Below are 24,450 nucleotides of genomic sequence, written 5' to 3' on the forward strand. Positions count from 1 at the left end.
AGGTGGGAATAATGCCAGTAATACACAATCCTCTTAGTGACAAGAAGCTTTCACATATTAAAGCAGCAAGATGTTAAAGACTTTCAAGTGAACAATCTTTGTTTTTAACTTAGAGAAAGAGATTCACTAATGGAATGCCAAATTGCATTCACTCTCGTGATACTTGACTGCAGAATAGGATAATAACACATGTGTGCTTCTGCATGCCATGGAAAACCTGTTATTACAGAGGTTTCTTTCCTGCCTTTCCTCAGTACTTTCCAGAAAATGTTCACACAAATCTTACCCCTTCAAGTAATCTTCTGTGTGCCAGCCCCCCCATTAGAATCCCAGGAGCCTAGCCATTAACAGATTGGTTTTACGCAAATAAAAAGAATTAAAAATAATGGTGACAGAGTACAATAGCACAATTTAGATGAGTGACAACTGGCAATGAATAACCAAAAATAAAAAAAAAAAAAAAAAAAGGAGTTAAACTGGAGATAACGGTCTGCAAAATATAGACTGTGACAATGCAGAAGAATGTCAATTGTCACTTTAAATCATCAGCAGCCCAGCCACATCTGCTATCACACCTGTGCTCTCTTTTCTGATCTACTCTGGCACCCTGGAAATAGTAGGCAAACAGCCAGCCTTGCATCTCCAGCTCTCTGAAGTCTGGCTCTGCTACCAGCCTGCATTCCTCTCACCTGGAGTAGATCAGGCATTGAACCTGCACCCTCAGACTGCTCCTGACTGAAAGGGATTTGCTGCTGGTGCTGGGATTGACATCCTGTAATAGCAGGTCCCAGGACCATCAGGAACTGCTGGCCCTGTTTGGATTTTACAAACCTCATCAGTCAGGTGAGAGAGCTAAAGGAGCCCAGCTTACATCTGGTACTTGATCCACATAAAAATAGTGAACAAATAATAAAATGACATTTCTTGGCAAGGGGAGTGGGGCAATATGTGCCTCTGGTACCAAACATGAAAATTCAACTAACATATATTGGAGAGAGGATTCTACAACCTCTATACATAGTCCACTTTGATTCTAGAAATAAAAATAATGAAAAGTTGACAGCCAGAAGGCTCATTATTTAGGAAGATGCTTATCCAAGACTAACCAGGGGGCAAGGACAGGAAAATAGAGCTTTGTTATGGCATATGAAGTTGCTTACTTCAAAGCAGACCTTTCACAGGCTTTACATGGGGTTTGGGTTTTTGGATGGGAATTGGCTTTCCTGCCCCCTAACAGTTTGTCTGGGAGCATCTTCCCAGTGCCAGCCCTTCCCTGCTTCCTGCCCCCAGAAGCAGCTTCCCCTGCAGAAAGAGTGCCTGTCAATAAAGACTGAGCACCTCAGCTCCTGCCATCATTATGCTGCTCTGTAAAAGCCAAGTTGTTTCAGAGGGGAGGAATTAGATTGTGCAAAAGCTGCAGTGGGAACACTGGGGTAAGTTGGATCAAGCAGTTTTACCAAGCTATTTCTGGAAAAAAAAATAAACACTGCTACTCAGTGCTTATGATTAATAATGTTATCTTGTAGCTAATTTTATTCCTTGCCCCTCTCTTCTCCTGCCTTCCAATTTGGAAGCGCACTTAATTATGAAAACATGAGCACTAGACTGTGAATTTTGATATATTAATTTCACCATGGTTTTGTTTCTACACTGCGCCACCAAAGCTCTCAAGGACAACCAGTCAAGGAGACAATGAAAATCATAACACCTGAGGTAATTTTCTTAAGCAAAGTCAACATTAGGCAATTTCTTACTCACAAATTTCATTACATTACTGAAACCTATAACCATGATGCACCTTGCTCCTGTTTTTCAACACCACAATTTCCTTTGGTGACTGAAGCCAGAGCAAGGACTCAGTGGTTTTTTTGCTCAAAGTTTTTTTTAAGAACTAGAACCAGAGATTACCAAGAGGCTGGCAAGACAAAACCAAAACGAGCAGCAATGGATCACCATGACTATATTCCTGAGCTCCTTCACTCAACAGCAGAACTGTTCCTAATTTCATGCCTGACCAAGAGTGCACAGATTGGGGTCAGCTGCCCAACACTGGGCCCAGCCATCATGTTCACCATTCATTTATGGACTCCTCTCTGCTCCATTCTGATTCTCCATACTAGAGCTCTGGCCTCACTGTTTTACTGACACCTCACTGCCCAGTTTGTGTATCCATTCTTTAGCTACCACTAGCCCACAGCTCCAGAAGCACCGTCCAGACAACAGCTCTGACATTTGCATGGTTATTTTGTTGTCTCTATAAATCTGTTTTAGTTACTTAGAGAGAAACAGGAGTCGTGCCATTAGGGCAGTGATAGAAATACAGCTCTGTGAATTGTGACCTTTTTGATCTATTGACTGTTCCAAAAATCACAATGAAATTATTAGCTCAGAGTTGGCTTAATGTAAGTTTGCATATATTCTAGGCAAAATGAAAAATAAATGTCTGAATTAATAGAATTCTTTCCCTTCAGCTTTTGTAATTAAGGTTTAAAATAAAAAAAATCTGAATAATTTTGAAGCCCTTTTTAAAAAATAAAAATTAAAACCACTTCTATTGAGAAAATGTCTAAGTGTATGCTCTCATTTTTTCAAGCAACTGAGGGCAAGGTTTTCAACTCCAACAAACTAGGAAAGAGCGAGACAGATTTCCCAGCCTTTCTAATGCCACACATGAATTAACATGATGATAATACTAATGATACTTTTTAACTGGAAAAGCTTTAGGTCAATTATTTTTCCCAATTCTATTTTTACTGAAGTATGAAGCTGTAAAACCCCAGATGGAATAACATAAGTTATAATGGCAACAAAATGGATAACTGTGTTTCTACACTTGGTCTGAATTGTGCATGTTCCAAAATTATAAACCAGAGTGTTTTATACATTTTTTCAGTGATAACTACTTCAGTCACTTTGAGATGAATCTCTGTGTGCAGAAAACAGATTATCTAACATTTGTAACGCTTTCCAAACCACAGCACCTTTAAATAATACAACATTCATTAAAATAGAAGAGTAGAGCAAATTACTGTACCAAACATCCTCTGCATCTTCATCGCACTCTGCCCCAAACTGGCAAATGTCACAGGTCGATGTCTCTTTTTGACTGGTTTCACCTGAGCCTTCATTGACTGTTTGATGGAAAGCAGAAGAATACACATTAGTAAAGACAGCACTGCAGCAAAGCACTTCTCTCTCTCTAGAAAAATCTATTCATTGCATCAGCTTAATGTGCTGCTCACAAAGCTGATGGCCGGCCAACAGTGTTCCTGAGCGGGCCAACAAAACAGAGATTTCCATGCTGGCCTCTGATAAATCCCCTCAATTACAGAGTTAAAAGGAAAACCAGAGAAAAACCCTTCCTTTTCCCTCTCCCCTTAATCAATGACCCCTTCAAGCCACAGCCCAGAAGGTCATGTCCCCACTGAGCCATACTGCATTGTTCCCTGGGAAAATAATGGAGGGGCATTGATAGCATCACATGCTGCCTCGTGTCCTTTACCCATGAAGGCCTTGAGATGGCCCCAAGGGGATGCTTTCCTCGAAAATGTTTTGAAATTACCTGTCATGTGGCACAATCTAGTCCACTCCAAAGGCAAAACATTTTTCTGTGCAGAAGCACAGCTATGAGCCCCGAGGATTAGTTATCTCTGCCAGGGAAGATTTAGTGCTGTCCAGAGGAGAGGACAATCTCCAGCATAGGTTAAATCTGAAAACAGGGGAGAGTCAAGGCTGATGTCTGCAATTGTGTAAGGTTTGTACCTGGCCCGTAAGACAAAAACAAGAAGGGACTAAAGGGAAAATAAAAATATGGGTGTAAGAGGACTGCAAAAAAATACTGATGGCTGAGTACTGAAAGACAGAAAGAGACCACTAAGGTAGGCACCAAGAAGAAGATTTGTTAAAAGACCCAAAAGAAACATTATCCATGTTTCTACTGAAGTGTATAAACACCCTTTGGTATCTTCTGAAAGATGCCACACTCCAGCAAGACACTGTACCTAGAGATACCCTGCCAGTTGCAGAGTTATTAAACCAACGCAGACTTTAGGTGTCAATCAGCTCTGCTCAGAATGATGTTGTTATCTGCACCAACAGCCTCTGCAGCGTCATCTCTCTTGCATTTGGAATCAGCAGCATGGTGCAGGCTTCTGCACACCTGGGTGCAGCCCACCAAAGCTGGTGGACGTGCTGAAGCGTGTTGGTAGCCCCAGTGACATTCACTGGACAAAACATCTGCCTGATGTACATCCAGGTTGTTACCAGAGGCTTCTGTGTCAGAGGGCTCTGAGTTTGAAAAAGCTGCTTTTGTTATTTACTCAAAAAACAACGAGAATTCCAGGCTTTCTTAAAGCTGTTTGAGGAGAAAGGGATTTTGCCCCTAGAAGAGCAAGGGTGACTCCAATGCCTTTTTCCAGCAAATTTGCTTCCCTATCTTGGACAAGTTATATAACCTCTGCCATGCTTCCCACTGTGTGATAAGAGGAATAATATCATTTCCTCCCAACAGAGAATATGGAAACAAATATATTAAAATATTGTGATAAGCTTAGATACTACAGTGATAGAAATCACAGAAATACCAAAGGTAGATAACTTATCTAAAATGCCTTTTTCCTGAGCCTTAATATAGTCAAAGTAAGTGTTGGTATTTTTAGGTATGGACTATGCTGCATTAATTTCCTATCAGTCATGCTTGAATTTAGACTATATTAAACTGAAAAAAAATCACCTGTGAAAAGCATTCTGATTATCTGATTATCCCGTAAGGAAAAAAAAAAAGGTAGTTTTGCTCTATTTGTACAAATTTCCTCACCTTTATATCCATATAATTCATGTACAAAAAACCAAAGGGGAAACCAGGAAAGACACGCTCTGGATTTTTGTTCTACTGTGTTGTCAGGCTTTAGAGGGAGGGTCTGAGCTGTGGTTTTTCTGTTTCCTTAAATGACTGAGAAACTCTCTAGGCTCACATATTATAAAAGCCAATGTACAAGGGTGGTCAAGGAGTCCAGGTGCCCCATCCTCACACCATTAGCATCTCCACGTGCTGCCTGTGTGATTCTGGCCCCACAGCATCACGAGGCTCATATGAGATCCTCCTCACCTCCCTTGCAGCTGCATCCAGGCCTGCAATGTTTCATTTACATTTTAAATATAGAAATCTCTTTTACTGAGGAGATAGCTCTGACAACCAATCGTGGCAGGGGATTTCCAGTGGTTCAGATCCTAGGCAGGACATGTAACAAGTGACTATGGCACCTATGGGCAGATGACTTCTTACAACAGCCAAGCATTCCTCACCTATCAGAAACATGACAATTGCTCCAGTTCAGGAGGGTGAGAATACATACTTTATGGAATGGAGCTTTAATTTCTTTATTTTGTTATTCTGCAAATCACTTCCCTTGCATTTCCTTTTAATTTAAAACATATGCCCTGCTCTCTTCCTCCCTGTAACGTTTCTATTCATCACTACCCAGCACGTGTCGCTTGGCCGGGGACCTCACACGGCTCTACATCACAGAGTAAGTGAAACAGCTACTTAAACCATTAAAAAAGGCATTTGAAAGACTGAACATGTTGAAGAGAAGTAGCTGGTTTAGAGATCATCCTCTCTTCAGCATGTTGCAGTTCTGAATTTCCATTTGAAAATACTAGGTCACTCCTTCACATTTTTCTGAAGAAGCCCTGTGACCAGCTTTCCGTAGTCAATGTGCACATTGTCATTAAATGTGCAAATGTGCAGCAGTCCTTACTAAAAAACACATCTCTTCATCTCCTGTTTATTCTCTTTCTGTTGTCTGCAACAGATAACATTATTCTTTACATTTCTTATAGGTGTGTTTTCTCTCCCTACACAAACATACCCACCGGCATATGCACCCACACCCAGAACTGACACACACAGGGCTTGTTTTCTCCATGCTGTGCAGATAAGTGCTTTGATAAATAAGACATCTTGCAAAGAGTTATTTTCCCAATATTTCCTGCTGCTTTCTAGCTTGAGGACTAGTGGATGCTTATTTTCTAAGGTGACTATTTTTTTCTTTTTTTCTCCTCACTGCACTTGCTGATTTGCACTTCTTTTCTAACCCAACTGGAAAAATTTGTTAGCAAGAAATAATCTGTTTTCTGGATTCCTCTTCTAAAACAGAGAATGAGTCTTCTTCTCATGCATGTTAGGTACTCTTCATATTAGCAACTACTGAGGTTTTAACACCAAGGCCCTGCAGGAACATAGTAGGGCTCCAGGGAGGCTAATCACTGAAGCCCACCACTTATTACTCACACAACTGAGAAATGTTAAGCCTCAAATTCCTATTTTAGTAGCAAGATTATCAACTTTGAGAGTCCAAAGAAATGTGCTAACAAGGGTTAGAAGGTCACTAACATTACCTGAAAGTCACTTCAGAGACTATGTCAATCTCCTAAGCAATATAAATTCTCAGCTGTGAAGGCACTACACACAATTTACAGAGTCAATGGACTGTGGTAACCACAACAGCTCCTGTTTTAATCATTTGGTCCTTCTCTGGCATTCTCACAGTGCTCAGATGAGATAGCTGTGATTTCAAGAATGTTTGTATTGTTTGCAGGTCCCACAAGAAAGAAACCATTTCTGAGGCATTTCTCTTTGTCTCCCTAGCTGAAAAAAAAACCAGATTGAAAGCATCATCAGTAGACTGGTCTGACCCTGTGCTTATTTCCTGTAACATCAGGAGAAAACTAAAAGCCCCAAAAATGCCCACTGCCACTGTAGCTATCTCTAATTTCTCCTTACATTCAACCTCTTTGAATCAAGTCTTCTGTAGGTACAGACCTACAAAATGGTTGTAGCTACAATCCCAAAAAATCATGCTAGGACTTTGCCAACGCAGCGTCCCAGACTCATGCTCTATTAGGAGCTGGATCAGTGGTTTAGAGGTTTTAAAACATGGACATCAAAATCTCTGTGTTCAAGCCTCTGAATAACCCCTGCTCAGTGTCTTCCCAAGGTGTGTGATGAGTGGCAAAGCAGGATGGTAATGAATTCCTTTCTATTTCCAGAAGAGCAGTTCCAGTGGCACGGTTAGGAGTATGCACAGCATCTTGATCTGGTGCACAAAGTGCCACAGGGGACATACCTTGCCCCACAGGCCATACTGCAAGGAGTAAAGGGGTGTGGGAAGAGTAGCTGGTGAGCCACGAGAGAGAGAGACAAGCAGGTGGCAACACTGGCTAGACACAGATCTCTGAACCTCTCTTTGCCTCTGAAGGTAATAGGGCAAACTCAAGAAAGCCTCAGCTCAGTCTTCACATAGCTTTTTAGGACTATTATAACAATCTTTGTTCAAGATATTTCAACTACACTGGAGAACACAACAAAGAAACAATATAAAACATCACCACGTGCTTGAAGATACAAAATATGACTATAATGAATTATGAATTATGATTACTCTGATGTAGTCTTCCTTTGATCGATGTGATCAGACACGTGCTTATCACAACCCCTGATTCTGACTTGACTCCTCATGGTGGGATATCTTTGCTACTGTTGAAAGAAAAACTTCAAAAAGTCTTGCTCTAGCTCATCCTAACAGGATACATGCTTGTTTTCAGCTATAAAATCTAGGTAATTACAAAGATCACATGGAGATGAGAGTTGATGGTCATGAAAAACAATGTGCAAATTAAAACGTAGTGGAGGAGGATGCTCTTCAGACCAGCTGAGGTGATCTTGCCACACACTTCAGTCCTAACAGGAGTGCTCTGGGCAGGTGAGAAGGTGAGTGGATAAAGTGAGAAAGGTCTAAGCAAGGAGGGCAGAGAAGCGAGCAGAATTTACAAATGTGTGAGAACAAGCACTACCTGCACTACCAGACAGCTAACAACACCTCACAAACTGCACCAATAAAAGCCCAGATGCTGCAAGCGACTTCACTCTAATCAATAAGCCTTTTTTCCTCAAAGCATTAGCTCAGTCAAAACCTGCAAAGTGAGAAAAATGAAGGGTGTGAAGCAGGGGGTCAACTTGCCAATGGCTCTGCCCTCAAAGCCTGGCGGAGGCTCAGAACGGCATTACCGTCAAAATGAAAGGAAAATGGCCTACAGTATTGGTAATAAATTCAAACTCTGACGTGCCTTGCTCTGCTTCACTCCTGCCAGCTGGCTCCATCTCAATAAATACAAATTTGCCCTCTCTCACACCCATAAACACTTTGGGGAAATTACTTATTGCAGGGGAAAACAGTGTCTGTGCCCAGCTCAGGGCCCAACACAGAACTTCTTAAGGAGACCTGAAATATTCTCCTTCACACCAACATGCCTTTGATGGTTCCTCCATAGCACCACAGGTGAGTCCTTGAAACCCTGTCTCTGCTCTATGGCAGGTGATTTAAACAGCACCGGGGCTGTGCCATACCTGAGCTGGCTGCCTGGGAAATCAGACCCCCTTTCTCAGGGTTTATACTGCCTCAGGGCCCATCCTTGGACACCTCTGCCTTGCCATTCTCAGCCAAGTGCTGGAAAAGGTTAATGGGATGACTTCAGCGTGATGTAAATACCGAGCAGGGTTTTTGAGGAGGAACTAGATGCACTCAGCCATAGCTCAGACTGCTGACAAAATGTGCTCTTATCTTATTGCTAAAGACCATGTAGATAGAGCCCGGCACTGCTTTGATGCCAGTCAGACTCAATTTGCAGTGTTTTTCAGCTCTTGTATTTATACTGTGATTCTCAGCTTATGGTTTTTTCCCTTAAAAATCATAACCAGTGGATTATCTCAACATATAAGGATCTCAGCTTCCATGTATATATTTGCTTTGAAAGGTATGCCTAAGCTTTAGAGCAGTGGAGAAAATGCTTATGAATACAACAAACACTGGGAACTCTCATGTTTATAATTTTTAAAAACTACTTTTGCAGGGCTGATTCATGATTTTTCAGTCCAGTGCTGAATTGATGTCAGACAGGAAAGCAGCACTTCTGGAGCAGCTCACCCTTGTGCACAGCCCTGTGCTGGGTTCACTCACACTGTGGGTGAAGGCTGTGCTTCTGCCCTGGATATGGAGTCTCCTAGTACAAGAAAATTGCCTGGGAGTGCCCTGAGTTTGGGGAATACCTAGTACAAAAATTTTTTCCACACTATTACTAAGCACTCCTGCTCTGTCTTTACTTTTTACCTCTTGTCTTGCCTTCTAATTCTCTTGGCTCTTCTTTCCTTTTCCCACCACCCAGAGTTTCCCAGCGGCACTTCCCCAAACACCTGGAGCAGCTCTTGGCCCAGCTCAACATCTCGGGAGCCTTCTCCAGCTGTCACTGAGCCCAGGGGCTCGAGGGTCTCCCCTGGCAGCATTCCCACCCTCTAAAGCTTGCTTATTGTGGCTGAAAGTAGATGGGATGGGAATGGTTTCCCAGGATCAGCGCTGCTCCTCTGCACCTGTCTGCCTGCAGCTCTCTCCTTTCAGCTGGTGCTCCTGCAGCATCCGTGTCTGAAGCCAGGCCATGACCCTCCACAGAGCCCTGCAGGGACTCAGCTGCATTTCTACAACCGTGGCCAGGAGGGAACAGATTCATTTCTTACTCAAAGTGTATTTATTCTAAACAAACACCACTTGCTTGTTGCTGTCTCATGCATATTCCTGCAGCTCCCACAGCGCATTTGATAAAAAATTAAATGCCATTAGTCGAGGCCAGTTTCTCCTAGCAAATAACTCTAATGGTGTTACAAAAGGAATGGCTCATTGAATAAAACCCTATTGTAAGCTTTCTGAACACTGACATGAAACAGCTGTGGTTATTGCACCATTGTGTGGTCCCCCTACAAAATTTGACATTTGCCTGGTGTCTGTGGGCTGCCAGCACTGCAGATTTAGGTGCCAGCACCTTTATGAAGGTGTACAATGACCAGCACTGACAGTATTTGCCAGCGTGAGGAAGAAGGTTCATTTAATTTTGCCAAGAGCTCCCCCTCACAAACAGCTTTGAGTAAAAAGCTAAAATAGCACATGGGGACTATTCATCTCTGCCTTGCATTAATTTAAAGGGAAGCTTCACTTCCTTGGAGGAGAATTTTCAAGAAATAGATACATCTTTTTGGAAAAACATGCCTGCAATACTGCCAAAGCTTTGGTGGCATCAGTCCCTGCTTTTATATATTTCCATATGCACAACAGGATGAATGAAATAACCAAGTGGACATGGCCACAGCTGGGAGGATGGAATGCCACAGGTCACCAATCAAGGCAATTATTAAAGACCCTGGAAGGAAATTACTGTACCTCTAATTGCAAGGACCAGAAGATTTTTCAGGATCAAGGAGAAATAAAAAAAGATGATGTCTGATTCCTCCCTCAGGTTGAGTTGCCTGACCACACAGATCATTAAACCTCAGCACTGTGTCAAGGTAGGTAGGAAGCTGCAGCCCAGGAAAGTGCCCAATGTGTTAATGCTTTTCTTATTTGTCAGAAAATGGCCATCACAGCTTACCCTAAAGCAGAGTCAAGTGTGAGCTGCTTCTGGCTGGCTGGCCCTATGTGCCAGAAAGAAGCAGAGCAGGCCAGGATGGAATTCTATAGATGGAGTGTATGGACTCTATACATGCTGGAACAACAGTACTTACAAATTCTGTGAAGAAATACTGCATGAGACGCAGGCTCAGTTAGAGGAATACGAGGCAGCGCTGCCTTCCTCTGTCAGAGAAGATGTTACAGTTGGACATAAACCACAGAAATTACCCATCTGTGCTTTCCCTGACCTCTGCCAAGAATTCACATCCCACCTGAGGTTCTGAGCATTTTCATTCATTCTAGGCAGAGAGAAACCTGCATCACCAAGTTTACAGAAATTTAGTGAAAAAAAAAAAAAATATCCAAAGCCATGTTTTCACAAAGCCTAAAATAAGCAAGCCCCAAACGGGTGATGTGACTTTCCAGGGCTTTCCACACTGAAAGGCTGCTTTTGCCAGCTTCCTACCTGGTGGAAAGATTAACAGAAGTCTTAAATGTGAACCCTTACAGCTACTCATCTTTCAATAAACAGAATGAAAGGAACAAAGATAAAACCTAAAAGAGCTGTCTGGCATCCACTTGGTGACTACTTCGGTTTTAAGATCTTTGTCATTTTGCTGTTGATTTAAGTCTGTGTATCCTTTTGAATATTAGTATGGCTAGCAAGATAGCAACATCATACATAAAAATGTTCTTTATTCCAGAACAGATGAAACTCCCAGTGGTGAAAGAAGATTTAGGTATCTCTGAAGATTTCTTATCACTGTGCAACATAACTCTCTAATGGTTCAGTGCCTTGGAGGGTCATCTGAGATCACTTATCACATAAATCAAATAGGTGGCAGGCTATAAGAATGGAAGCCTATAGCAATTTCATGTCTTTACTTGCAGACATCAAATCTATCTTTTAGGCAGACTATAGAGGAGATAATATTCCACTCCATTTAAGCCAGTGAAGAAACCCAAATCTGGGTATTAACCAATTTTTGGGAAGCTGCTCCTGGTCTCAAACTGCACCACAATTATCTTGGGAAATGACTGGTTTTAAATCCTAAAGCATGGATGGCAGACACTGGTCCTGGTTTTAATTTATACTAAAGCTGCTGTAAAATCAATCTGGCAATGGAAGGGAGTGCCAGAGCAAGTGAAAGTCCAATTTAGTTGAGGTCCCATTTACATAATCAGCAGTGTGTAAAGTGGATCCACTGTAAAAATGACTTGAGTCTACCTATCACTGGATGCAACAAGAGGAACAGAGTTTTCATCTCCCTCTCCACTTTTCTTCCATGTAATAGTCCCTTCTCTTAATTTCTGCGGTGTTAATGCAGGTTACACACAGGTAACAGAGAGCTGGAGCTGCCTTGGGGCTCAGGAGCATCAAGCTCGTGTGCCAAGCTCATTTCCAGTAGTGGGGTCTCAGAAGGGGGCAGTTCAGTGGGGTGCCAACACTGACAGTCACAACCCACGTTCAGCCAGGCTGCCACCTCATGACTGGGAGCTGTGAGAGATGGCTCCTTAGCTGCCCCCTCCTCCATCAGCTCAGGGGATCCCCAATCCCCCTTCACAGCTCCTACCCCAGAATTTAGCCCTTCTGCAGCAGCACCCCCTGATCTGCAATTGCTACCACTGATGTGGTCCTCCAAACTGTACAACCAGGGCACATCCCCAAGTTTGCTCCTTTTCCTGTGAGAACTCCCCTTAAAAACAAAAACAAAGCCAAAATGCATCTCAGAGCTAGTTGTTACAACATCCCTCCTGACACATGTGACGGTATTTCTGTCTTCCCAAGGCTGTAGGTAGGTAGTCCTTGGGTCTCTGCTGCAGCTCGGGGTGCACAGCAGTGCTGGCACCTAAAGAACTTGCCAGAAGCTGAGACAAGGGCAGCTGCAAAGCCTCCAAGTCTTGCTGGAGGAGATACAATATTTATGCAACATAGATCATATCTTTTACATAACCCTACTCTTCAACAAACATGAAAACATATGGCATCAGTTAATTGCATGAAAATACTTGGTAGGAAGATAATCTTTCAGGACAAATGGGGAAAAAACCCAAATCAAGCAGTTTTTCCCCTTTTATTCCATTATTAGTGAGCAGGTTGAGGCAGTGCACAAGTACTGGCTTAAAGCACTCCTTGGTTTATGCAGTGAAATCATTGTGTCCAAAAAATCCATGAGAAACACTGGCAGCACTGCTGATAACCTAGGCAGAAAGGCAAGGCAGCTCATGAATGAGAAGCACAGCCACTCCTGCAAGGGTGGCCAAGGATTTAGGAGCAGGAGCTGCCATGAACCAGGTCTGTGAATAAACAGGGGGTCTAATTTTGTGCTGTCACCCAGAATTTACTTTTCTGGGAGAAAAAGCCTCCCAGACCTCCACTAACAGGACAAACAGGCTGAGTGTGACACTTCAAACTCAGCCTTGACTTTGAAGCAGCAGAAAAGCATGGATTTGAATCCATTTACACCAGAACAATGCTGCCCTTCTGAGTATAATTTTACAGACATGTTTATGATATAGGGGGAGCCACATGGCACAAAAGGTTTAAACATTTAATCTCACTTAGCTTCAATACACTGCATATACAGAAAATTGGAAGCCCAGCAGGAAAATGCCAGATTTCATTCTCACTTAGTGGTGATTAACCTTTATGAGCTCGCTCGGCGTTCTGTCACCTGTGAAGTCACTCGGGGCACGCAGGCTGCAAAAGCCCTGGCTTGCTGCTTTGGCCAGGGGACCACAGCTGCTGAGCTTGAGCTCTCCAAGAGCTCTGCTGCCCAAAATGGGGCACTCCCCTGCCCCAAACAGCAGTGCGCCCTGCCCCTACATTCCCCGAGTATGGGAAGTGTAGAAGGGACTATAGGGAATGAATGACCTGGAAGGGACTCTTCCCTTTTTCTTCCTGCAGCTGTGCCTCCTTGGCTGAGCTGGGTCCAGTTGACAGCAGCCTTACCCCAGCAGACAGACACAAGGCAAGCAGCTGATACATATTACACTTTGCAAATACGCTCTTTCTCATTAATACTGATTCCCACACACAAACACTTTAGCTATATTCACTGATTGCATTACCATTGCAGAAGTGTAATTAACAAATTAAAAGGGAGGATTGTGATTCAGTTTAATTTGGGGGAAATCTTTAAATAAATAAAATAAAAAAAGGAGTCTGATGAGTCTGATGTTTGAGGATCGTTACTCTCTGCTATTTGCTTTAATTCTTTGGACATGCTCTAAGAGAAACGCTTTCCTTGAAACAAACATGTCCCGAGTAAGCTGCAGTGGTGGCGACACAGGTACTTAAAGAAGAAACAATGACAAAAAAACCCATAGAACCAAAAGAAATCCTGACAGATGCTAGATCCAGATACTAGATTGCAAGCGAAGGTGTATCATCATGGAGAGAGGAAGGGGGGAAATGCCGGCTGCAAGGTGGTCAGACTGATCTGAGACTGGCAGCTTATTCACACAAAACCTGCACAACCCTTACCCACAAATATTTGGGAAGGGAAGAAGAGAAAGCAGAAAATCCCCCATACTTGCTGCCCTTCCAGATCCTTGCATGATAAAATAAAAGCCAGTTCCAATGAGTAAATCAATGTTTCTGAGAGTCAAAACTCCTGAGCTAAAGTTAGACTGTATTTCTCTCCAAACACCAAGTGAACACTCCTGGAAGAATGGCTGTGAAATGATATATACTGCCCCTCACATTTCTGCCAAAAACACCTTTCAGGTGATCTAATATCCAGAGAAACCATAATCATTAAGGATTGATCATGCTAATATAATTTTCTGGATGGCTTATTAACCTACTAAGACATGTTTTTCTCGACTTCCCTTCATTAGCAACAGCGATAATTAGGTAAGGACAAAGTAGCAAAATTGATCATATGCTACTGCTGAAGGGGACATTCAGCACAATGTTCTCCAAACTCGAGATGCATTCATTTTAGTTAGTACCACAGCTATTTTCTGCCTTTGATACAAGGAATCTGTTAATGCAGACACTGTCTAACAGGAGCTTATTTCTCTCATATTCCAAAATGGAGTTTTCTTTTTCCTTTAAAGATCTTAGCACAAAATGAGATGAGACAGGAAAACACACCCTCTTTGACACAGCATATGTCACAGCCAAGATTTCCACGATACACAGAGTATCACCATACAATTTCAGAAGGCTTTAAGCTTTCACCCAAACAGAGTTACACCTTACCATATCAGAAGGCTTCAGCCCATGCAGAGTAACAATACATCACTTCAGAAAGCTACAAGCCTCTACCCTTCTTGCTCTTTAGCCCAACCATTTATACCCCTCCTGTTCATGCAGTGCACCTGTGTGCCCTCTGCTCCCTTTGGTGGTTGCTCAGTGCACCTGGGCACTCCATGGCTCATTGCTGTCAGTGCTGCTCACCTGCTTCTCACAGCTGTGCCCATGGGGGATGAGGCTGGGCTGCAGCCCCACTGCCAATCACCACAGCCTGTGTGCCACAGCACAGCCCCACTGCCAATCAGCACACCCTGTGTGCCACAGCACAGCCCCACTGCCAATCACCACAGCCTGTGTGCCACAGCACAGCCCCACTGCCAATCACCACAGCCTGTGTGCCACAGCACAGCCCCACTGCCAATCACCACAGCCTGTGTGCCACAGCACAGCCCCACTGCCAATCAGCACACCCTGTGTGCCACAGCACAGCCCCACTGCCAATCACCACACCCTGTGTGCCTACACCTCTCAAGTTGTCCTCTCCTTATTTCAGTCTCCTCGTGAGAGCAGCACTTTGAAAGCAGAGCAGCTGCAGAGCCCTGGCTGGGAAGCAAAGGAGTGAGTTATACTGTCACCTCCTGGGCAATAACCCCCAGAGCTCCAGCAGAACTGCAGCATCAACTTTCCCCCACCATCCCACTGATGTGGCAAGTGCCTGTAAAACCCCAGAGAGACAAAGGCATTACAGCCATGGTAAACTTTCAAATATTGCTCTAAAAATGCAAGCAACCGGCTTTCCCTGAGCTCTCCCCCATGTGAGCAAGAGGCAACTTTCTGTAGATAAATGCATTATAGGGAGCTGAAAAGAGTTGACATTACAAACTTGGCACTCTGATGGTGTCCTGTACAAACAGGGAAAGGGAGGATCTGGCAAAGCGAGAGCCAGACTTAATATAAAAAGCATCAACCCAGCGTATTGACCTTATTTAAGCTCAAACAGCATAACACTAGAATACTTAATGCAAAAATGTAATAAATATTCTTTATTCTACATGCACATTAATGTTTTCTTTAAATATGCAATTCACTTGATATCTGCAATCCCCCCTTCTTCAGATGCAAAATCCAAAATAATGATTATATCAGTCATTGCTTAATACATTCAACTGTGGCCCTGATTTTCATGCATGAATGGTCATTTACATATCATTACCCATCATGCCATCCACTCAGATTTTTCTTTCTAAACAGAGCAATACATTTAAAGTTATCATTTTAAAGCAAAAATGCTTAAAAAAGGGACGTTCATTTCTTGTTATCTTATCTGTGCTCTTAGCAGCTAATAGAGTGGAATATTAAAATGGAAAATTCTCAGTGTGTGTGACAACTGTCACAGTGAGAAGATCTTAGAGAAGAGGCAATTATCAAGGGATTTTTCTCAAATTTGAAAACACCAATAAACATGAACAGAAAAGCTGAAGCAAACTGACCAGAAGCAAAACAGTAATTATAGTACATTCTTCTATTTTCCTAACACAAGTCCTTGTTAGGGGCAAAGCTAGTGCCATGTTAGCAACAGCACTGCGGACATGAGGAGCAGTTAGAAGCTTTGCATGAATAAATGACAATTTTTCAATTAATACTGCCCATGCTCACAACAGAGAAAGGATTTCCCCCCCCCACCCCCCTCCTGCTACTTTTAAAGTAATTTTCTGCTATGTTTAATTAGGAAATTTCTCTACAGAAGGCAATGTGATAGAAGATTAATTCTCTATTTTCTCACCCACTGTGTCAGTAGACTCAAGTGGACACTATAAACCCCAGTTAAATACGAAGAGGATGATCAAGCACGGAGCTCCTTTGGAGAGGTCGCATCCGCAGACTGTGGCTCTCATTTCAAACCAACAGGAACGAGTCAGGAAATGGTGTCTCTCCGTGGTGCAGCGCCACAGAGGAGCCATTCCAAGTGCTCCATGGTGTGAGGGTTCACCATGCCCGCTGAGAGGGTTTGCTGTCTTGGCTAATGACACCGAGCACCACCGGGTGAGGCACTGCCACAGCTGTCTTGGGTCTGCTTCTCCCCCTCACCACTAATAACCATTCCTCCAGCAGTCCCACCCTATTTTACATCTTTTATGCCAAGTATGAAACAGCAGTTGCACAATAAATAATGAAATATTTGCTGGTGGGCAATACAGTAAAGTTTTATTTGGCATTTTGTTTTTTTTTTTTTTAAAGGGGAGAGACAAAGGGTGCAAACTGTATTTGTTTTTAATGAACAATGAAGGGAACAAGCTATTTACCTGCAGGACATAAAACCCCATGAATGGTCTATTGCTGCCAATGCTGATTAAATACCAGGTTAAGGCTTTTTAAAATTGAAATCCAAGGCAGAGTAAGAACAATTACTTAGAGGAAACTCAGACCTACAAGATGCAGAAACATGCAAGATATTACCCTTTGATGTAGAGGGTAAGCAATTTTCTCAGAACTGTTACTAGTGGAGTGGCTGAACACCAAAACAGAGAAAGCATGAATGATTTAGAGGAGGAAACACAGACATGTAGTTGAGTAGAGACCGAGAGCTCTGCACATTGATTAACCAGGACCAGATTGTTATAATACAATAGAAGTTGCTAGTACAAACCTCCTGGGGACAGGAAAGGTCAAAACAGGACAACTGGCAGAGAAAATGTGTAATGCAGAAGAAATTTAGAAGCTTCAATTTCAGTTTTATTCTGAGCTTAAAAAAAATAAATCAATATTTTGGCTAGTCCAATGTCTATTTATTCCCCCACATTTTGACACATTTATAAGGCATTCTTAGCCCACTCTGCTTGATGCTGCTCTGGCTTCATGTAGAGAAAGGCTTCAGCAGAGCATTTAAAAAGGGACAGCCACCTTTGCAGAGTCCAAGGGAGAGCTGCAAGGATGACAAGATTTAGCAAACACAGTTCCATGGTGAGCTTAGGGGAATGGAAATTTTTTACTTTGGAAAGGAAGACTGAAAGGAGACTACTCGTCTGATACGAAAAGGAATGTAAAAAAGGCTGCTATAAAAAGAAGGATAGTCCATTGTTCTCCACATCCATTATTCCTGAGACAAGAAATAATTGACATAATTTACAGCAAAGGAGATTTAAGTTAGATATGAGGAGACTTTGTCCCCCCATCTTCTAATAATTACCATGGGCTGGAACAGGCTGCACTGAAATGAAGTCGGTGTGCTCAGAGGTGGCTTCTGAGACTGCTCCATGCAAGGTCTGAGCAAGGGACAGTCTAACTATAGTTGTTCCTATCAGATTGAGGAGGGTGGATGAGATGATCAGTTGAAGCTACTTCCAGAACTACGTGCCTATGACTACACCTTTCCTGCAAGCCAGGGAATGGCTGGGCTCCACACTGTGCACTACTCAAATCTTTACTTGCACAAATTCCCACTGAAATCATGGCACACTTTTTGGTAACGTAATTAAAACATTTTCATGTCATCTGGGTGTGTGATAAATGTCCATGTATGGGCATACTTTTTCATAATCTCTGAAAGTTTCTGACTCCTGCAAATACGGGGGATTTGGTCACACCTAAGACCTTGCAGTCAAGATTTCAGCTTGTCTGATCCTGAAGAAGTAGGGGAGCCAACCACATCTTCCTCTCTTGGGAGGGAGGTTTATTCCCTTAGACACAGTGGTTTGAATATATCTGTTCCACTTGACCAAGATTTTGTTCCATTATAATAAAACACCTTTTAGAGAAAAGGCACAGACCTCTTTAAAATGAAGACACTTAAAAAAAATTGTTAAATGGACTGCAAAATCTCCGTTAATGCAGAAATACAGGTAATGCATTTCCCAGAGCACTCAGCAATGAGTTTCCAGTGTTAGCGCTCAGCTCGTCACCCTCACGCCAAAATGATGCTACCTGTGGAGACTGTGCCCTGATGCGGGGGGCAGGAGGTGATGGAAGCAGTGAAGCTCCTAATGTCAACTCCAAATCTGGGGACAGGAAAGCTGGCAACCTCAGGGAGCCCTACTTCCAACCAGAGCAGCCTGTGCCTGACCGAATGTGTGTCAGGAGCCTCGGTGGCCCGCGCGAGAGCCACGCAGCGCAGAGGGCTCGCAGCCACCTTTGATCCGTGTCCCCCAGGGCTGCACTTTCTGCAGCGCACCTGCCAGAGGCACAGCACAAAGTGTGTCCCCTCTGCTCCTGCTTCCAAGCACTGAGCAGCCCTTTGACAGCCAAGGCAGCCTCGGGTGCCCACTCCATATAGGTGCCGGGGGCCACACGGGGTGTGCTTTTGTTCCCCTCCTTTTTCCTTCGAGAGCAGTCAGGCTCAGGGCAGGATTCCAGTTCCTTTGCACAGTGATAACACAGCCTTCCAGAAAGGAAATCCAAAACAATGGATTGGGTGCAGGCACATCCATCTGTCATCTCCAAAAAGCACACAGGTGCCCTGTGAATGCCTGGTCATTCCTGTAATTACCTGCTAAAGCTGAATGGGCAATTTTGAGCCCGAAGTACATGGAATCCGTGAGCATTTTAATGATGCACAAAACAATTAAGAATATTACATGCACGGTTCCTGATCACCTTGAGATTTTCTCTCTACGTAGTGCTGAGGAAACTCAACCTCTATAACCCTGCTAGAGCAAGAGGGCACAGCTAAAATCAGGAAACAGAGAGTGGAATAAATTGCAACAAGGCAGGCACTTTTTAAAATGCAATTTTTCCTTCCACAAACTCTTAGATAATGATAGAAAAAATGTCCATGGTGAATTCTGATGTAAGGGGAAAAAAAAAAAAAGGCCAGAACAATAAATGTGTCCCATGTGACAGCCAGGAAAAATGAAGGGTCTGATTCAGGTCCTGTTCTAATCAACGGGACTCTCTCCATTACCTCTGCTAACAATCCCATTAAACCCTTTAGGTCTGTTTGAGTAGATAGAGCACAGAGGTAAGAAGAAAGGAAGCCTAGCCACTGAAATGGCAGCTAAGCATCAGGTAAGGCAACCAGACTCTCCATGCATAGCCAAGGAACATAAACATAGCCAAGCAGTGCAATCCAATGTGTAATACAGAGAGGCAGAAAAAAAGGATCTGGCCCAGTGTGGTAAGGAAAAGTCTTCAGTTATCACATTTTAAGTGTTTGCTACAGAAGATGCAATGCTGTTCTTGCTCAAGACACTGTGAAAATGTGGCTTCAGGAAAACCCCTGGGGATAAATTCTACCTGTTATGGCCCCAGACACACAGCACAATGAGGAAGGAGGGTGTGCCCCCTAGCTCATGGATGGGAGGTCAGCTTTCAGCGCCTCTCAGGTCGGCGCCCATCAGACTTCAGGGGAGCAGAACTGCCTCCTAACATGTTGGGACCAAGCCCTGTGTGCTCACCATGAAAATTTCTTAGGAAAAGCTACTTAACATATGGGAAACGTGGATACATTTCTTTTCAAATCCTGTTCAGAGCGAAAGAAGCGTAAACATCACCTAACACAACCATGGCTTTCAAGTACCTTATTTTCACACCGAGTTGCTATAAACTATCCCCGTAGAATTTTGTTGTAATTACATGCAGTAAAAGGAACAACCAGGTAATTACCTCAGACTCTGCAATAACATTTCTACATTTAAATGTAAGTGCAAGGTGCATAGCTTGTATCCATGTCTCAACCATAGGAAAACCAGAAAACTACTCATTTGAGGGAAAACCACACATTAAAAAGCCCTCTGGCAGCTACCAGCACTGTCCCAGTTCAGGCTGCTCATAACCCCATTGACAGCAGTGCATGGTTTTGAAAATAACCATGTGTGTTTCCAAGGGGTGTTTTATCCTCCTTGGGAGCCTGGCACCCTGAAGCATACACAGGAAAGCTTAAAAGAGTCTATTTATATGTGGAGAGAGGTAGTGGAGAAATCAGCTTTCTGACCCCGGTCCCTGAGCATGCCACGGGCTGGATTAACAGGGGCTGCCAGCTCCTTGCACTGCTCTCAGGCAGCAGTCGAAATCACTGGGGGCAAGGTGGTGTTGGATTAACCACATTTCACCTCCACAGGTTTGTCTTCCACGTTGAAGAATTTTCTGTCTTTCATGAGCTTTTGCGCTTCATTTAAGCCCTAAATAAAGCATAAATAGCCTACGGGAGCAAACTTTACTCTCTACCTGTCAGAATAATTTCCTACCTGAATTAACTTGTGAATACACCTTAAAAAAACCAGACACATTCTTCTCTGTAGCCTGATAATTTGCCTGCTTCATTTTCCAAATGCCTTTTTAAAGCTGCTTTCCCATTTTGGGTGCGAGTGAAATCATGTTAATACACTGACAGTGTAAATAAAGAGCAAACACAGGCTCGGACTTCATGTGGTGTGTGTGATCTGGTTTACACAGTGATTTGTACCCCAGGCATGACTCTCCCATTAACAGTACTCATACGGGCTCTGTGCCTGCCTAAAGTCCTAGCACCTGAATGTTTTGAAGACATCCTGCTATTAGCTCTCACCATGGGAGTTGAGAATTTTGTCATCCTTTTGCATCAGGAGCAAAAAGCTCCCCCAAAAAGTCTGGCCTGGCTGAGTGGGAGGAGGAACTTTAGGGATGCCCCATCACAAATCTCAGGAAGACACTTCAAAGAGCAAAAATGAAAGAAAAGAAGAAAAAGAGAAACTGTTGTTTAAATATCGCTACTCCAAATGCCAGCAGCCCCGATGAGCTGCATCCCTCCAGACAGAGGTGATTCATAAAAGACCTGCCATCTGATAAGGCCTTCTTTCAGTTTAACAAAACTTAGTGTCTGCATCACATATCTTATTCTGGGATTTCAAGCAGGCAGCTCCTGGTGCTGTCTCCTCCTGCCCATTCCATGGGGGCTGGCATTGTGGTTCCAGCAGCACTGTGAGAAGGTGGTGGCAAAGCCCCACTGCCTGCCACCAGCTCTGGGCAGCACCGCCTTTCTGATCACACTGCTCCAACAAACCAGAAACAATTACCAGCTTTGATTTCTGCTTCCAGGTTTCTTTTGAATCTGAACACTCATGGAGGACAGCACAGGCTTTTGCATCACTGCCCGGAATGTGGACAGGCCAGAAAATCCCAGCTGTCCAAACCAGAGCTGGCAGCTCTTTGTTTCCTAAGATAACTGTGGTTGTAGGAAGTTCGCTAATGGCCTTGCTTTTCAGCAGAGCAGAACTCATCCTCTGCCCTCCAGCGTTTGGTGGGAGCATCAGTGGCACGCAGTGGACAGCTGCAGAAGTCAGGGGAGGGCTGGAAGAAGTCAGGGTGGGTAGCAGGAGTCCATCTGAGAGGATCCCAGCTGCACCACACAACCAGCATCCACCAGATGCTCTGCCCAGCTCCCAGTTACCACTTTATTAATGAAAACACAGATCCCCTTTTCTGGTCTTACTATCACAGGTAGTTTAATCAAAGCGCTAATGAAGCAAGTGGGAAAAACACAGCCATGCATTGTGCTGGCTGCAAGAAAGATGCTTTAGAGGAACAGAAACCTCCAGTGACCTGACAGTTGGCGGCTGAGCTGGCTGCAAAGCAGGCGACCCAGCTCTGCCAACACAATGGACCATTTCCAGGAGCTAAGCCTGCAAAGAGCTCCAAGTGCCCACCAGCATATCCAAAACCCCGCAGCAGAGCACAAAACACAGTTCTCTCTTATCTCAAAGAACCTGGTATTTATCACTCTTAAATCAGGCACAGCCTTCTTCATCACATCCTTGTCTGGATCTGGGTTCACTTTCTTTACTCTTTCCCATCTCAGAGCCCTCACTGACAAAGCACCACATCTACCCCTGTATGATTTTGGTCTGCACATAAGGAATGGCTCTTCTCAAAGACCCCAACCCAATTTGCAAATTCCCACTTCTTTCTTAGTTCATGTATCTAAAATGGGATTATTTTATGGGAATCATCTCCCTAATGTCTGAGCAGCTTCATGGCCTTACACTGTGCCTCTCTGCTTCATTATTGCTGTTGTTTTCCTAACAATATTTCCATGCTAAAATGAAATTCACACACTTTGCATCCCATGAACATTAAAGACTTTTCAGGGAATAAATATAATTGCTCAGCGCATCAAGTATGATTGATCCCTCTGCATTTCCTGGTAATTACCCTCAAGAACAGTGTGCATTAGACACTCTCAGCTATCAGAAGTAGTGTCTAGGGACTTGTGGTCAGGTTTACTAAAACACTCCCTGCAGTATGTGACCTATAAGACATATATGCATATCCTACTTAAGTGGATTCCATTTTGCTCTTGGACCTGCATCCGGCCAAAGGAAAAACATCCATTAAGCTATTCTACCAAACTACCATTATTTGAAACAAAGGAAAAAAAAATACAATCACTGAATCACAGAATGCTCTGAGTTGGAAGGGACCCACAAGGATCATTGAGTCCAACTCTTAAGTAAATGGCCCACACAGGGATCAATCCCACAACCCTGGTGTTATTAGCATCATGCTCTGACCATCTGAGCTAATCTCAGTGGCATATACACCATTATGTTTTTCTATCAGCTTCTACATTTTTTTCTTACTTATTTTATTCCTGCCCTTTACAAAATACATTTGCAAACAGAAGTCCATACTTACACTGGACTCTGGATATTAACATGTACAGATTACCTATTTTCCCTCTGGAAGCATAAGATTTTGTGCTGATTTTGGCTGAGGTACAGTTAACTTTCTTCACAGTGACTCATAGAGGGCTGTATTTTGGCTGGCTGGGGTTAAACCACTACTGCCCTTTCAATGGCTACTTTTTATTTACCATATAAATAGATTAACAGAATTTATGCAGTATCAGAAGTTTCATCTCAGCCTGTGGTCACACATGCCTGTGGGACAGGTACCTGTCTTTTCCCTGTTCTATCTGTAAGTACTGATTGTCACTGCCTCCCTGACAGGTCAGAATAGGCTCTTCTTGCTCTGAACCAATCCCTGTTTAAACAATGATGCTGAAATATGCTCCTGCTTACCAAGCAGTACTATTACTTTAACTTTGGCTTTGATTCACGCTATTTCTCCTCCTTCTAAAACAGTGGCAAACCTAAGCATCTGAGTAAATGCTATCCCAAATAATATGTGGTCTTTCACCACTGCCAAGGTGAAATGGTGCGCCTGCTATATGCTTGCTTCTCCAGTATTTGGTTCAGAACCCTTTCAAAGCCAGTGAGGACATTAAGCAGTTGAAAAACATTATAGTCAGCTTCAAAAATCCTTGCCAGGGTCATAAACACCTTGTCTCTGTGAGCTACTCTTCTCTCTTGCTACCAGTATCCAAATGGATGGATCTAAATAGTCCAACTAGCTGAGCTCTAAATCACATCAAAGGTACCATTAACAAATGGAAAAAATGATACAGGTCATTCTTGGAGACATTCAATTTCCTGGAGCCTATCTGCATTCCTTCTTCATATTCTTTTGGCTTGAGATCCCTGAGACTTAATCAGAGCTCAATGATTTATTCCCAGGGTGTCTTTGGTAACACTGTTCCCTTTTTTATTTATCTTCTGCAACTGGTCTGGTGCAGCAGACATTCCCCAGCACCTGTATAATGTTTCAGTGCACTCCCCAGTACCATATAATATTTCAGTGGATTCCCCAGCACCTATATAATATTTCAGTGCACTCCGCAGCACCATATAATATTTCAGTGGATTCCCCAGCACCTATATAATGTTTCAGTGCATTCCCAGCACCTGTATAATATTTCAGTGGATTCCCCAGCACCTATATAGT

General features: G+C 43.3%; 1 protein-coding gene across 1 annotated transcript in view; it reads right to left on the reverse strand.

Moving 5' to 3' along the window:
• TMEFF2 (transmembrane protein with EGF like and two follistatin like domains 2) overlaps positions 1 to 24,450 on the reverse strand; it is a 125,237-nt gene that overhangs the window by 49,460 nt on the left and 51,327 nt on the right. The window contains exon 5 of the mRNA XM_053981736.1: positions 3,035 to 3,131. Within this exon, the coding sequence (XP_053837711.1) occupies positions 3,035 to 3,131 (97 nt within the window). The remainder of the gene's footprint in view (positions 1 to 3,034; positions 3,132 to 24,450) is intronic.

This window comes from Vidua macroura, chromosome 7 (genome assembly GCF_024509145.1).
Source record: "Vidua macroura isolate BioBank_ID:100142 chromosome 7, ASM2450914v1, whole genome shotgun sequence".
Lineage (NCBI taxonomy): Eukaryota > Metazoa > Chordata > Aves > Passeriformes > Viduidae > Vidua > Vidua macroura.